Source organism: Bombus pyrosoma, linkage group LG10, assembly GCF_014825855.1.
Source record: "Bombus pyrosoma isolate SC7728 linkage group LG10, ASM1482585v1, whole genome shotgun sequence".
Lineage (NCBI taxonomy): Eukaryota > Metazoa > Arthropoda > Insecta > Hymenoptera > Apidae > Bombus > Bombus pyrosoma.
Genome location: NC_057779.1, coordinates 45,352 through 61,798, shown reverse-complemented (window position 1 = coordinate 61,798; position 16,447 = coordinate 45,352). Strand labels below are relative to the sequence as shown.

The 16,447-nt window shown below is 34.7% G+C and overlaps 3 protein-coding genes across 7 annotated transcripts; 1 reads left to right on the top strand and 2 right to left on the bottom strand.

The window, feature by feature from the left end:
• Positions 1 to 10: 10 nt before the first annotated feature.
• Positions 11 to 3,387, top strand: LOC122572042 (glyceraldehyde-3-phosphate dehydrogenase 2). Of its 2 annotated transcripts, XM_043736562.1 has the most exons (5): positions 11 to 72; positions 1,579 to 1,675; positions 1,743 to 1,982; positions 2,069 to 2,323; positions 2,414 to 3,387. In XM_043736562.1, exons 2-5 carry the CDS (start codon positions 1,598 to 1,600, stop codon positions 2,840 to 2,842), a joined length of 1,002 nt encoding a protein of 333 aa, XP_043592497.1. In that variant the 5' UTR covers positions 11 to 72; positions 1,579 to 1,597; the 3' UTR covers positions 2,843 to 3,387. The 2 variants fall into 2 exon arrangements, with proteins under 2 accessions (XP_043592497.1, XP_043592498.1); XM_043736563.1 differs by lacking the exon at positions 11 to 72 and having other exon boundaries at positions 1,555 to 1,675.
• On the bottom strand, positions 3,373 to 8,312 carry LOC122572040 (ralBP1-associated Eps domain-containing protein 1). 3 transcript variants are annotated; one of them, XM_043736559.1, is made up of 5 exons: positions 7,807 to 8,312; positions 5,658 to 6,933; positions 5,504 to 5,568; positions 5,083 to 5,179; positions 3,373 to 4,996 (listed from the first exon to the last, which is right to left on the bottom strand). In XM_043736559.1, exons 1-5 carry the CDS (start codon positions 7,978 to 7,980, stop codon positions 4,815 to 4,817), a joined length of 1,794 nt encoding a protein of 597 aa, XP_043592494.1. In that variant the 5' UTR covers positions 7,981 to 8,312; the 3' UTR covers positions 3,373 to 4,814. The 3 variants fall into 3 exon arrangements, with proteins under 3 accessions (XP_043592494.1, XP_043592493.1, XP_043592495.1); XM_043736558.1 differs by having other exon boundaries at positions 5,083 to 5,284; positions 7,807 to 8,307; XM_043736560.1 differs by lacking the exon at positions 7,807 to 8,312 and adding an exon at positions 7,645 to 7,791 and having other exon boundaries at positions 5,083 to 5,284.
• Positions 8,313 to 8,541: 229 nt separating this feature from the next.
• Positions 8,542 to 16,336, bottom strand: LOC122572039. Of its 2 annotated transcripts, XM_043736555.1 has the most exons (5): positions 15,594 to 16,336; positions 11,202 to 15,307; positions 9,824 to 10,662; positions 9,614 to 9,757; positions 8,542 to 9,383 (listed from the first exon to the last, which is right to left on the bottom strand). In XM_043736555.1, the coding sequence occupies exons 2-5, from the start codon at positions 14,566 to 14,568 to the stop codon at positions 9,162 to 9,164; spliced, it is 4,572 nt and encodes a 1,523-aa protein (XP_043592490.1). In that variant the 5' UTR covers positions 14,569 to 15,307; positions 15,594 to 16,336; the 3' UTR covers positions 8,542 to 9,161. The 2 variants fall into 2 exon arrangements, with proteins under 2 accessions (XP_043592490.1, XP_043592491.1); XM_043736556.1 differs by having other exon boundaries at positions 9,824 to 10,491; positions 11,202 to 16,336.
• Between the last annotated feature and the right edge of the window lie 111 nt (positions 16,337 to 16,447).

Here is a 16,447-nt window from a genome sequence, read left to right as displayed (position 1 = left end):
TATATTAACGTTGCCTGCCCTTCAAATGACACTGCTTTTGCGGTAAGCGTATCGTTCAGATTGTTCTTTCACGTAAGTACCACTAGTTTATAACTTACTCTTAATTTATCGTATGTTTTCCTACAATTTAATTTTTTCACTACATCATATTTATATACAATATACTACAGTCTTTCAACTGATGTTAATAAAACAATAATAAAATTCAGAATTTTGCTTATATCTAGAATTACATAGCATGTTCTTAGTACATATATATGTACGTTTTATTCACACCGGTTGATATGACGTCATTCAAACTAAGTATCTTTCTATAATAGTTTTTGCGACAGTAGATACAAAATCTGTTCCAGAATCTCTACGAAAACGTGTACTGATAACTTTCTAATATGTCCGAATTTGTCTTTTCGTCGAATCACATTATTTCAATTTTTATTAGCGTTGGTTTTATTATATTTGTTACATATATGCTATGTATTTCATTCCTACTCACGTAACCCAACTTTTTTACTTACTACGAATTTGTTCGATTTCGACATTATACAACATTAATTATTTAAAAACAAGATTCAGAATTCACGAACTTTATTAAATATGAAATTATTTGTGAAAGATTCTGATTTTATGAAAAAATCTACTTTTATGCATACATATGTGCTGTTAATTTGATGTAACGCAATCTCTTACAACAATAGATTTTGTTACCGTTACATCAGTATTTTTATATGTTTTGAAAAAATCTAAAAGCTATATTTTAAAATTTAAACAATTATTAAAAGCTACTAGTTTTATTTTAAATATAAATTATAGTAACCAATTTTTAAATCGAATAAGATAGTAATACGGTTCATTTTACATACTAATATACATTCCGCTACATACATTTCTTTTGTAATGTTTCAATATTATTACAAATAATATTGAATATAAAATATATGCATGTACATACATATATCATCGTAAAAATCGAAGCATGAATATGTGAAAAAGGTCACGTTCGTCTTTAAGTACAAATTGGCGTTGAGAGATCTTATTGACCTTGAGTGACCTTTAGTATTAAACCTTGTTTTATAAGACAAATATCTGAATTATAATATTATTTCTGTTTGTAATAAATTGTTTAATTTAATAATACAGACTACAGAAATTATTTTTAATATTAATGCAAGAATATTAGAAACATCCAACTTTATTTGATGTATCTATGTTTATACATTAAATTATTCATGTTTTCGTTAGAATAGTAATATTTACAACAAAACACAATTGAATTTACAATAAATCAAAATATGCATATATGTGTATTTTACTTTATGAATTATTTATATTTCAATATTTTTATATTTGTAATCTAATCAAAAAAATAACGCTATGCTTTATATTTAATTATACCAAATAACATCCTGAATATAAAATCATTATAAATCGAAAAAATATATTACACCTATTTGAGGTTATGCCGTTAATATCGAGATTAACTTCACTTATATCGATCACACAAAAATTACTTTATAAAAGCAAATTGGTATATGCCGAGTCAAAAATATGTTATCAAAAGTTAAACCGCACATTTTCCAGTTGCATAGAAGAAGACGACATGAGCAAAATTGGAATCAACGGATTCGGCCGCATTGGCCGTCTTGTGCTTAGGGCCTCTCTTGATCGTGGTGCCCAGGTAAATAATTTGTTAATTTCATATGCTTTTGTACTTTCAATTCTTTTCATTATTATAATTTTAATAGGTTGTAGCTATTAATGATCCCTTCATTGGTTTGGACTATATGGTATATATGTTCAAATATGACTCCACTCATGGAAGATTTAAGGGAGAGGTCAAAGCTGAAAATGGTTGCTTAGTTGTCAATGGCAATAAAATTGCTGTGTTCAGTGAACGTGAGCCAAAAGCTATTCCATGGGCAAAAGCTGGAGCTGAATATGTTGTAGAATCTACTGGAGTCTTTACTACAATAGAAAAGGCTTCTGTATGTACAAACCTGTATATTTATTTTAAAAAGGGAGAGAGAGAAAGAAATGTATTCATATATAAATAATTATTTTAATCTTTTAGGCTCATTTGGAAGGTGGTGCAAAGAAAGTTATTATTTCTGCACCGTCAGCTGATGCACCTATGTTTGTTGTTGGCGTTAACTTGGAAGCTTATAATCCAAGTTACAAAGTTATCTCTAATGCTTCCTGCACTACTAATTGTTTAGCTCCTCTTGCTAAAGTTATTCATGACAATTTTGAAATCGTTGAGGGTCTTATGACTACTGTACATGCTATTACTGCTACTCAAAAAACTGTTGATGGACCTTCTGGAAAGGTATATCAAATTTTTTCTAATATATTTCTTCACTCTATAATTGGTTTTTGTTCCATCATGCTTAATGTTCCCTATTTGGTTTCATAACAGTTATGGCGTGACGGTCGCGGTGCAGCACAAAATATTATTCCAGCTGCAACTGGTGCAGCTAAAGCTGTTGGTAAAGTCATTCCAGCCCTTAATGGAAAACTGACTGGTATGGCATTCCGTGTACCGGTACATAATGTATCGGTCGTTGACTTAACGGTTAGACTTGCCAAACCTGCATCCTATGATGCTATTAAGGCTAAAATAAAGGAAGCTGCTGAAGGACCCTTGAAGGGAATTTTGGGATATACAGAAGATGATGTAGTATCTTCTGATTTTATTGGTGATAACCACTCCAGTATTTTTGATGCTAAAGCCGGTATACCTTTGAATGATAACTTTGTTAAGTTAATTTCGTGGTATGATAATGAATATGGTTATTCTAACCGCGTAGTTGATTTAATTAAGTACATACAAACGAAAGATAACTAAAGTTTTACTCATATTTATATGTAACACATTTCGTAAACTGTTCTATATGATAATGTTATATGAGTTATATATCGTTATTTTATAGATACATCAGATTAAATAACATTATAACCAGTAGAGTTTCCAACCAACAATTGAAAATGTAAGATTGAAAATATTTTTAGTAAACCGTTTCTTTCGCACATTACATAGTTGTAACTAATAATATCTAGGCAAAACAAGTACAAAAGGAAGCTGGTTTTAGGGTTTGTCACATTACTTAATTCGAATTTCTGTTTATGGTTTTCAAATATGTTCATAAATATATTCAAGTGCAAGTATAATGCACATTTATGAGAGTTACGTAGTCAACTGTAACGTAAATTATTCTTGGATCATATATAATATTATCTAAGTAAGAGTAATGTATGTTACATTCAATTACTTTGTCATTTTGTTCATTCATCAACATTCACAACCAAGATTTTAACATATTTGTGATTTCTTCCTGTAATATTATTTGCCATTCAACACATTGATATCAATAAAAATTGTTATGAAACTAAGAGAATGTTTTATTTAGTCCTTGAACATTTCTTTATCTTCTTATATATTGATACATTTTTACAGCATTATATGAATAGTAGGAATGGAATAAATCAACAGTTAACTTCCGGTTAACTTACATAATAGTTAACTCATATACTTCTGTACAACTTCTGTACATTTACAAAAAGATATTTCAATATGATTATTGATTGGAATATTTCTAAATAACTTTAACAAAAGTTCTGGCCATCAGAAGTGGCTACAATATTAATTACAATATTCTTAAAGTATTGTATTATATGGCACAAGGAATAGTTACTTTATATTTCTCATTTATATTAAATTAGTTTTTATAATGAGATATCGAACAAAACATTTTGCAGAACATTACGTTTATACGCAAATTATGTCATACGATTTATGATGTAATATTTTTTGTTCCTATTGAAAACAATACGTTGAATAATCTAAATAGAACAAAAGTAGTCCATAAAAATTGAAAGTATCAACGTTTCTTTTTAAAGTATATTTATTCTTTGAGTGTTCTGTTCCTGCAGACTTCATTTTCTCTCATTCCTTGTTCTAATTCTATTTGCTATGTACAATTATCATCACGAAATGAAATACATTGTTACATTTTAGGAATACCAATTTGTTATGCCATGCTGTGAAAAATTTGATGATACAGCAATACGAAAATACAGTTTTATTTTGTTGTCGTAAACAATAAATATCTATTACTCGCTTTTATAGTATGTTTTTTTTATAGTTTTGTAGTATACAATAATCATCAAGCTTTCACTATAGCTTGATGCGATTATTCAACTTTAAAAACTTTGTAATATATAAAGAACTATTTCTCAGCAATTTAGTACAGTACTATGCATAAAAAATATAAGTTTTTAAAATTATTTGAACGTTAAAATGCTGTAACATTTGAATACTAGAGAGTGGCAGATGTTACTACAATATTTGTACCCACGCTTCTATAATGCACGCTGGAATTATCTGTGAAAGAGGACAAAATGTGAATAATAGCGTAACCACAAAGAATTTTCATTGATATTTCTTCAACGTTTCTGTTTTAGAATGAAAGAAATATCCATTTCCTTTCAATAACACAATTATTCAAGAGCAATTTAGATATTTCTATTAGTAAACCATACATTATTAAAACATGGACAATATATAAAGGGACATTTAAAATCTAATAGTTTAGTAATCAACGATAGAAATAGGTTGAATATTTAACATTGGATAATTTTTATTAATATCTGCTCTGTAATGTTATTTTTTGGTTACGCTAACTGTTGTGGATGTACGAAACTTTGCAAAAGGAAATACTCTAGACTAGCATGACACATGAGTTACTCCATTTTACAACAAATTTAGGAAAAATTAATAATTCATAATTTGGAGTTTTTACAAATGATAACAAATTACATCATGTTAAAAGTAAAAGCTTCGCACGAAGATTTATACGTTCCTGAAGTGCGCTAGCTAATTCTCGTGTTAATTCTTCACAAACTAATCGCAGTTCAGCATTTTTCTCCCGTAATTCTTGTAATGTTAATTTCTTTGATTCTTCCAATTCATCCTTAGGAGCATCTTCATCTCCTTCTCGCTCTGTAAATAAAGCAAAAAGTTAAGAGATGATAATACTCTGTACATTGAAATTCAAATAAGAAAAATAAAGAAAATGAAAAACTCACTTGGACTGGGTTTTCTATAAATATGAAATGCACCACAGACACCAGTAAATTGCTGTGATTGTGGAGTTTCCAGAGGTGGATTTTCAGGTAGTTCGCTCTTTGGAGAAAAGTGAGAAAAATCAGCAACAAAACCTTGACTTTCATTTAAGGCTTTTTGTCCTTCTCCCTCACTTTTTTGACCAACCAATTTTCGAGGTGAAGTCTGTAGTAGAGATACATGACAAAATTTTCTTTATAACAATAATTTTGCCTACATATTTTAACTTTCCGAATCCATAACATTGTTAACATCTAAAGTATCTGAAATATCTACTGTGCGGATCCATAAAAAGCAGCTTAATTAAATGTAGTTCTCATTATTAATAATTTTAATCTAGATATTTGGTAATAGAATGATTAAAAAATGGATAAAAGTACTTACAATTCCAGGAGAGATTCTTGGTGGAACTAGCGGAGGTGCTCCAAGGAAACTTTGACCATTTTTCCCTACAAGAACGCGCACAGTTTGAAGCGTAAAACTTTGCTTTCTCAGCCACAGATGAAAAGTATCGCAGAGTATTGGTAGCAACATATACCTAATTTATTAAGATCAAGACTAGAACTTCTTGCATGTGTTCTGTATGGTCTGGGTGGTGGTGGAGGTGGTGGTTCCTTCTTTGGAGTTACTATAATAGCTTCTTCAGGAGGTGGAGGTGGTTTTTTTATGAGAGGTCGTTGCACCAATGCACTTGCAGTACGTTGGAGATCGTCATCTCCCAACGTAGTGCAGCTGCTACTGTTACCATTTGCTCCAGAGGCAAGAATCGCTGCTTCAGGTGTTAAACGTAATGGCACCGGATGTAGAATTTTAGGATCTTTTTCAACAGCAGATTTTTGAAAATCAAAATTCACTAATTGCAAACCTGGGCTAGTTAAAGAACTGCTAGTCCCAGTTGGTGAATCAACAAATTTTGTCCATTCTTTATTTCTTTCACGAGTACCAGTAGTATTAGGTGGAGTTTTTTGAGTAGTTGTAGTTTGTGGAATAGGTGGTGGACCAGTCTTTTGCTTAAGCAAAGGAATTAATAAGGGTGGAGGTAAGACATCAGGTAGAGGCACATGATTTCTTCGTAACACAACAAGATGCATAGCCACAAAAAATTCTTGTAAACTCAACGCTCCATCTCTGGTAATATCTGCGAGTTGCCAAATGCGACTAAGTTCTCCTAAAGGAAGTCCAGACTTTTCAAAAAATGTTCTGGCTATGGGACCATGTAAAAGCCCCTCAGGATCAAGTTGCAATTGTGCAAATTGAGCAGCATAATATTCACGCTGTTCATCACTAATTATCCATACTTCTTCAGGTGGAAATGAGCCATCACCATCTCCTTCACCTTCATCACTGCTATGACGTTCTGAACTTTCTTCTTCAGTTCCTAGTAATTGCCTTTGCTCTTCAGATACCAACAATCCTTGCCAACCTCCAGATACAGAATCTAATATAGTTTCACCACCTATGTCATTGTTTCTTTCCTGTATTATACTATTTGTTGGAGTAGGTGAATCTGTACTACCGCCAGTTTCCCTTGGAGATTCTGCTTCACTTTCACTTTCTGTGGTACTCTCAGGAGCATGTCGATGACCTTTTATAGCTCTGTTTGAATCTGAACTTCTTCTACCATCTTCTTCCCCAGATGCTGGCCAAGTAAATCTTGGTAAGGTAATAACATCCAAGGGCATAGTAATTATATCTTTACGGATACTAAGTCCTGCTTGATGAGCTGCTACAAGTTTCAACAGTACATAAAATTGTTTCTTTCCAAGATGTGTACCAATGTGTGCTGCTTCAGTTCCAAAACAGATATCCAATATCTATAAATCAGAAGAATTTATTTTGCAAATAAACATAATTAGTATTTTATTTAAATATGTCTAATTTAAACATAAATATTTTTATATCTATAGTTGTGCATATCTATAATACATTACTTACAAATAATGAATATCATACAAGAAGCAATAAATTACTTTAATATATGTATAACACATACTTACGAAAGTAATATAAAAGTTTCTTATGCTCAAATAACATTTGACAATAATTCTCAAACAATTCATACTTTTATTTTATATTCTACTTTGTTTATCAACAAAATAAAATATCTTAAATATTATCATCAATCTACTTTATTTGAAATAAACTATTAACATAAGGTTCGTTTCATGTATTTTAAAAATATTGTTTAAATTTGAGAAATTTGAAATTTCTCACTACTTTATTATTTTGCAAAACTTTGGAGAAATACTGAAATTGATGTATTCTTTAAACTAATTTGCAAATGTATCTTCATACATTCGATGATCATTGTAATTTTTATTTTTTAATTTTATACTAGAAATTTTTAACATATACATATTGAGAATAATAACATATCGGTATTGTCATTGTGAAAAAATCGATCATTAAACTATTGTAAAAATACTGACTGATTTTTTTATTCGGAAATGTAAGTACGTAACTGTTTAGTTGGTCATTTAATTAGGATACTTATAATCACTTCGTAACAGTTCCTTAATTCTAACCTTCATAAGCCTTTGTAATTTGCCGATATCACGTCACGTTCGACAAATTAAACGTCCACTTCTATACGATTAAAGAGATGTTATGATCTCAATATTGCAATCGCGTGTGTGACAGAAAACCAACAGCTGACAGACTACGTACAATGAGTTGATATAATTTACCTTCATCGTGACAACCCCTGGTAAATTCGCCGAGCGCAGTAGTTCGGCAACTTTGATCACCGGCACACTGTCGCTGTCTGCATTTTCACAGCAATAACTAAAAATATCTTCATAATATTGATGTTCGGTCATCGTCAGGTGAAGACTCGCCATCGTAATCGACTCCCAATCCATCTTGGCGACAAGTCAGAGCGGAGCAATGAACCGCTTCTACACTCGTTCTCGTTACGTACAAACTGGGTCCGTTCTCTTTCTCTACTCTCCTCCTCTCTCACACCTTTTTGCTTTTCTTCTATCCGTCTCCGTTGTTGTCCTTCCGTTTTTAACACGGTCTGCTTCACAGGACGGTCGTCTCCAGTATATAGTCACATTGCACGATGATATGATGATCTTGACGAATCCCTTGGGAATGTAAGGCACACCATTTGTAGACTACACCCCATGCATCACAAAATTACCGCTCGACCGCCATCTTTCTGTTCCCTCTGTGTTTGACATTATTATAATCCATGTGCGCATACTACCTGAACTGACATTTCTACGGTATGTGCGCATTAACTTTACTGGATTATAAAGGTTATACTGCGCATGCGTTTTCTTTCATCGCGATAACGCGGGATTTTCCATTTTTTTTCAACTATTTTATTTGGTCAATTTTTTATTTGCTTGACAGTACAATTTTATATTATAGTAGTTCTTTTTATATATTTTACGCATATCGATCACATTACAAATGGAAAATTATTTTATTCTTATAATATTTCAATCGTTTTCGCTATTTTCGTTTAATGCTTTATGCTTCAATCTGGATGAAGGACAAAATGTTCAAATTATTTTTCTTTTAGTGATAATTGAGTATTCTCAAGTTGTGGGCTATGATCATTGCAACGTCATTAAGTAATTCGTATTACTATCTTTTTTCATATATATATGTATAATATCAATGATATAAAAAGAGCAAGTAACTATCGTCTTGTTTCGCATTTAAGATGCATTATCTTATACGAAGGTATGTACCAGAAAACTAAGCGTTTAAACTTTCACTTGTTTGGAAATAGACGAAAAATGTTTTAACGTAGCAAGCTGCATTACGAAAGGAAAACCGTAGAACGCTTACGATGCGACAACAATACGAACTGATGCGTGACTAGAGCGTATTATTATGACCGATCCTTACAGATATACTTAATTTCGAATGTAACAATTTTACATAAACTCGATACAATCAGTTATCTGTTAATCTAATAGCAATATAAATTATAGATGCACAACAAAATGTCACCATGAATGATAGACACGATAATTCTCCAAGCGCAGTTTGATGTCGCAGAAAGCATATACTCTAATGAGCAATATTATATGTTATCGGTAATGGAAGAAGACGGACATTTCTTCGTGTTGCCGTAACGCCCAGTTACCGGTTTTTGACCAGCCGTCTTAAATCGATGCAGCACCGGCGAACTTTCTCTTGGACTACCGCTAATATTATCGAAGTCCCAACTCGCAAAATGTTCCTCGAATAGTTCTTCGAGTTTCTTCGACAGTATTTCAATTGTCTTTACTCGATCATGATTATCCTGCGATCAGATGATTAAAGGAATTTTATAGTCTATAATTCAATAGGTCTTGCCACTTTATTCAAATTCCTATGCAATATTGACTGCATTATATCCACGATGAATATTAAATATTATTTATTTAAAAACTATATTAGTTCAGACCATATATCGTAACTCAATCATATTAATTTGATTCTCTACATGTCTAGCAAAGATTAGAAAATCGATAAATAAAATAACCTGCGTACCTTGTGATATAATTTTGAATTATAAACGATACGACGAAAGTCTCTAACCACGTGTTCTACTTTATGGTAAACTCGATTCTTTAGTTTGTATTCAACCGTTTCCAGGAACATTGGACTTTTAATAACTTTACAATAGTCTTCGATCTAAAAGAAGATTATATAATTATCCATTTATGATTTAGAGAAATGGGCATATGCAAAGAAACTAACCGTGTGAGAAGAAGATTGTTTTCCATTATTGCTTCCTGAGGATGGACACTTGAAAATTTCTGCTTCTTCCATTTGCCAAACTGTTTGATGTATCATTTCTAATTTGCTAAGCGCAAGCGGACTGAGACTCTGTTTTCTTTTCGAGCTATACCATACGGACCAACCTCTGTCACTGGCTTTCCCACCAAATTTCCCGTCTAAAAATTCGATGCATCCAGAATTCTCTCGTTTCTTCCCGTGTTTTGTTGCGATTGTAGATTTCGATGTTCCCTCTACTTGAGTATCATTGACCTCGAAATTTTTCGTAGCTTTCTTCCCGGAACATTTACGAGATCTATTATGCAAGAGATAATATGATTTTTCGAAATCTTTTCTTTGACATTTGCGCCCAGGGATCGGTATTACAGTGCTACAAATCGTCGATACGTTGGCGATGTTTAATTTGCTCTTCTTGCAGAATTCTTTCTTCTCCGAGAAGGATGTACTTAAGGATGCGCAACGTCGAAGAGTCTCTGAATAAGTTGCCTTCCCTATGACACGCTCGGCCTCTCCTAACGTTGTTTGGCCATTGTTTAAGGAAATGCACGAACTTTTCCTTGAGCAAATAGTCTGTTGAAGATTCTTCACCGTCGTAGTTGTTGCGACTGTTGTTACGGTACTGTTGGTCACTAACGAAACAACGGGAGTCGGCTGTTCATTCTCTGTTACGGAACTGTTTGACGATTCTGAGCTATGTGGAACGGCATTGTTTTTTCGTCGTTTCTGCTTGTTTGCCATGTTAGCGTTGTTCAAAGTTTTGATTAACCACGAATCCGTTTTTACATTCATTTTACTAGAACCTGTTAACGGGTAGCTGCATAAAATATTGCGATATTTAATGCTGGAAGAACGGAAGTATTGCCTTAATGTGACATCAGACACATGTTTCCATTTACTTTTCTAAATATTTCAATATTTTATACGTACGGAACAAATACATAGTAAAGCTTGTTTTACTCTAAATATATTATATTATTATTATTATTATTCTTTAAAGCAGATTTACTCTCTCTCCCCCCCCCCCTCTCTGTTGCGTCTATGTTAATTTACAATTACGTGTTATGAAAATCTAAAGTTTTCAAATTTCCGTCCTTCTAGTATTAAAGCGATTAAATTTTATTTTCACTAAACAATTAGAATTAATGCTGGACATTGAAAGTAATGAAATACTCTGCTTGAATATCATAGTAATATGATAGTCGTGTAGAATGTATAGAATACGCAGAATACATATGACTTACGTTTTTAGTTCCAAAGCGATACGCGTATGTTTCGAATGAAAATATTTTTCCGATAGAAGTGATATTTAGAATAAACTTTAAGCGATTATAATTATTACCATTTTTATTACCAGACAACTGTAGAGCTTCGTTGATACTTGTGTTGAGAGAAAAATGATTCGTGGAGCCCGAGTCATCTTCGGACGCTTCGTAGCTCGAAACGCCTCCGCAACCATCGTTACTGTCCTTCAAATTTTTCGAAAGGCTTTCGTCTAATTTTTCACGATCCTGCGCCGCTTGGGACGTTGTATCGTCGTTCTCGTTCTCTTTCACACTCTCAAACTTTTCGCTAACGTCGATTCGATCGATCTCTGTTTTCTTAAAGTCCGTATCCTCTTTTACGTTCAACGCCTCTAACAGAATCTCAGCGGAAGCGCAAGCTGCTTTCCAAGTAACATCTTCCGACACGGTATAATTGGATGTATCGGATCGTTTTAAAATCCTAGGTGAATTTTCAAGGGAGAAGGTAGGAGGTGGTACGATCGGAGTCGCCGGGAAAGGCACTTTCATTGTATTTACGCAAGTATTAACATCGCTAGATATAGGTGTTGCGGTAGGTCGAGACACAGGAGTGGACGACGCCGGAGCGCAAAACGTTTTCTCTTTGTTGTTAACGTAATGATTGCGGTGATTGTTCGAGGACCCATTGGCAGCGTTTCGAGATGCGGAGCTCTCTAAACGACGATTTGATCTTCTTTGATGTCTTTTTTTTGGCACGTTGTAACTTCCTGGTTTCATGTATACTCGAACATCTTCGGAACTGTCATATTCTTCGGGTACCTGTTGCACTTGAACGCGATTATTGATCAAATTATAAGCGTTCCAGGGTGTAGTCTGAACACTCTGTATATTTTGCAGCGTCTGGAACTGACGATTTGCGTCGATATGCAACTGTCTAATGCAGCTACCGAGATCCATTGTATTCTTTGACATTTCTGCGCGCGTCGACCCACGTGGCACAACAGTATCCGTATTCACATCCGCCGGATTCATAAATGGCATTTGTCTGTTATCAGAGTTTCTCATACTGGCGAACCAAGCTGACAAATTGGCAGTCATCTCTTCCGATGATTTCTCCGGGATACTCGGTTCGATTTGGCTAAGCAACGTCATCTTATCCTTTGGCACAGTCGCTAGCTCCAGTTGACTCGTGGATGATTTACCAACATAAACCAAATCCATATTCGTTTTATTCCTGTGATTTTGTTCGAAGCTCTTTGAATTTTTGCTACCGTAATCTACCGTATACGGCGGACAAATAGCATAACTAGGATACAAATTTTCGTGGTCGTTGGTGGGTGGAAAGTATATAGATTCTAAACTAATGGAAGGGTTCAGAAACGAAGATTCTACCCTCGATAAACATTTTTGAGCATAATTGCTCTCACAATTTTCATCTAACTGTCGCTGTAGTCTAAACACGGTGTCGGCATTTTCCTGCGGCAAAACTTTATTTTCGGGGAATTCTTGTTTCTTCTCCTTGAATAACCATTGTCTAGAAGGGTCCTGATTGCTTTCCGTAAGAATTTTGCTTCTCAGGTGGAAAAACTCTGCGTTCAACGATTGCGTGGATGTGTCTGTCTTGGCAGAGGACGAGCTTCCTCTCGAACGAAATCTACTATTCGGTTGACCTACAGGTTCCGCGTGCCCTAAGAACATATCAGGCACGGATTTCGTGCTGTCTATTGTTAGGTTCTCAGTAACGGTCCACTTACTTCGTAATTTTGATTCTTTTTGGGACGACTGTTTCTCCTGGCTGGCATTGTACAGACTGAAATTTCGTAGGCTGCCGGTCGATAGCTGCGCACCGTTACTGAAATCTCGATTGTTCTTTTTATTATCGGGCTTCTGTTTCGATGTAATTATAGTTGAAGATGGGTCAAACAAGTCGCGATTCGTGTAAACTGAAACGTCACCTGGAAAAGAGGTTCCAAATGATTCTGGTCTTTGATCGAAATTAGAAGCATTGCCGTTTTCTTCGAGCTTTAAGAAAGCGTGGATGATTTGATTCAGTAGCTCGTGTGTGCTCTCTTCCCACAAACGAAAGCATCTCAGCAACTCGCAGTCGAATTTATCGTTCAAGCTTGGATAGTGCTGCTTGTTCAAATAATTATCAAGAACAAGCCAACCGTTGCTAATGCGCAACAAAGCGTTTATCAGATCGCCGACGAAAACACGATCTCCGGCGAAAATTGGGAAACAAGTGGAAGATTTGGTAACTGCTGTTTTAGTGGCGGTAGACAGATTTTTCAACCAACCGCACCTGGCGTTTGTTTTGCAACTATCATTTAAAACGATTTCGGCTTCCGTGCATCCCCAGTAAACGACTTTTCGCAACAGTTCCGGATACTGTGTCCTATCCAGGCACGGTCCGTCCGTTTGAACAGCTATCGACGTACCACTTCCATAATCCGCACAGAATTCGGCGAACCAAGTATTCTTATTTGACGCGGTATCGCCAGCTCCGCTAAACAACGGCGTTGAATTGGATTTCTCGGTTTTCGTTTCCTCCTTATTAATATCGTTCGAAGATATGTTGCAAAGCGCTGAAACCATCTTTTCAGCCTCGATCGTAAAATCGAAGCTGGTAGACGATTCGTCAGAATAATGTTCCTCCTGCGCTTTTGTACACACGTTCGATGTAGCTTTTTCCGAAGAATTCGTCTTGGTTTCTCGGTTTGCTTCATCCTCTGTATTCGGTTTTATGTTGAACAAGTCATTACAGGGAGAGGTAATCGTTTGAAGGGGCCATTCGTCGTAATTTTCAGAAGATATCGGGGTAACTCGAGAGGTATTGACTGTAGGTATTTTGTTTTTGCCGACTTTAAGGGGCGCAATGTCAAGTGTGGCAGCGGTGGCTACAGGTTTGTCTCCCTGTAGGCTACCGTAGACTAAACTCGCTGGATGATTAGGGTAGATTTGATTAGAGTGTACTGTTTGAACAGGACCCGTGACTTGGCCGTTGGTGAAATTCGCCGTAACTGTGTAAGGGCTGAGATTAGGAAATTGAAACGCTGAATTGCCATTAATTGCTTGCAAGTTGCAAGTGTTTGTAGCTGAGATATTATAATAGGAGCTGTGCGATGGTTGTTCCTGTTGCTGAATATTTTGTCGATCTTGAATTAGACAAAACGTTTGTACTTCCGGAGGCTTAAAGTAGGGCTGTGGTATCAACGTAATTCCGGAATTATTGTACTGATCGCCAGAGAAAGAGCCATGCGTGTACGTCGAGGAAGCAATTAAAAAGGAAGTAGTTGGTGAAGGTATCGGAGCATTGTTCGTCGTTTGATCATACAAAACCAAAGGTTTCGGGCTGTAGGATAACTGTTGTTGAATATGCTGGTGCTGCTGTTGTTGTTGGCAATATTGTTGATTTCGTACGAGCTTAGTTTTGGCTTGCCATCTGGTGCTTTTGCCTATATTCATGGATGGGTTTGTACGAGAATCTTAGAAAACTGAAACCATTATTTAACATAAACATTGATACCGATAATTGGTAACAATTAATATTTTTCACCAACGATAATATCATTCTCATTCCACAAAATTCATTTTGTATATCTGTTATTAATTATTAATTCTTTCCTTTCCTTCCAACAGAAAAATATTCTTGAAATTCAAGAAAAAAAAAGAAAAAAAGGAAATATAATCGATAAAAGCAAGATCCTATTAACTCGAACAGTGATAAAACGAATTCTGTGGTTGTCGATAAAAAGGTTGCAGTCGGTGGAAGTATGTAATCGTTGATCTGGTGCAAATGACGGTTACATCTTTTACTCGTTTAAAGATGAACTAATTATCGTAATATTTTTTAAAACTATCTTTTTTTTAAGTATTTAAAATGAACCAAATTTTAAAGGGAAACGTAGTTACACCTTGTATATGCAAAGGAGTAGGATTAGCGAGACTAGCATTACGTTGCGCTCCTGGATAAATACACGAGGGATGCAGACCACTTCCGCATGCTTGAAGAGTTAACGTCGGATTAGTTATAGGACCATAAAGAATTTGTTGTTGCTGCGGATGTACGAGGGACGACGGGGTTGATGCGGACGGAATCGAAGATTGTATGGACGACCGACTAGCTCGTGCGGCTGTAGGGTGCATGATCCACCTAACCCCGGCTTGAATACTATCCTCTCGTTGTCTTCTTACTTTTCAACCTCTGTTTAAGGAAATAATTTATTCTATTTATTACACGCGCCTAAGATTCATAATTTCGAATCGATGCGCGAAGCATTGACACTTTTGTATTAAATCATTTTGTATTAAAATAAAATAAAATTGAAGAGAAATGTTGTTAAAAAACGATACGTATAGCTAACGATATTTTATCCAAACGAAATGAACTTGGCTACTATGTCAGCTGTTATTTGACACGTCGTTAACCTAAGCACATTTCCCTTTGATCTATTTTATGCATATACAACGACGAAGAAGTTTCGTTTTACCTGATATTCAGATGCCTCTTTGTTCCTCTTGAGTAAACCATTTGTGTTCGATAAACGATGCAATAATATAATCGATGACGAAAAGAGTGACAAAGTAAGGGAATGTCTTCACGGGGACGACAGGTAATAAGATAAAATCATATCGAGCTTAAATAGGTACAGTACAGGAGAACAGAGAAAGGAAAGGGTTTAAACTCTTAACGAATGAACTTGCGGTTAAATGAAAGAACTCGATGTTAATCCAGGATTTTCCAAAATTGCTCCACTCCTTTCTCGAGTCAACAAATGTACATGTTATCGTTTTTCTCGTCTAACGTTTCTTTTCTCACGGAAACAAATCGAAATTACTTGCGCACGAGAAATGACCAAACTTATATATACATATTGAAAGGCAAATGGTAATCTACGAAATGAAAGTCAACGAACATCACGAAGAAAAATGGCAGATTACTGGCTGTTGACCTAAAACAAAATTCTCTACACGGAACAATGAAACGAGCGAAAAATTTGACGTACGGCGTGGGTATTTTTATCCATGAATTATCTAACGTTTTCAACGTACCTGTTAATCTTGTATAAATTTCAAATACTTTCGATCCCATTAAATCATATAAAAAATGGATATGTTTCGCGATCGATTTTAAGAATAAAGTAAATTATAAAATTCAACGCATTTAAAGCGACTTCAGATATAAATAATTTCAACGAATGTCGATTGCATTTTATTGAAATACATGTAACGTAAATCATGCTAGACTGTCTAATGTATCTTTTTCGCGTATAAAAAGATTCTCTCTCTCTAACGTCTAAGGAAAGCATGAATTCATTCTCGATACAAGTCGTTCGTTATATTG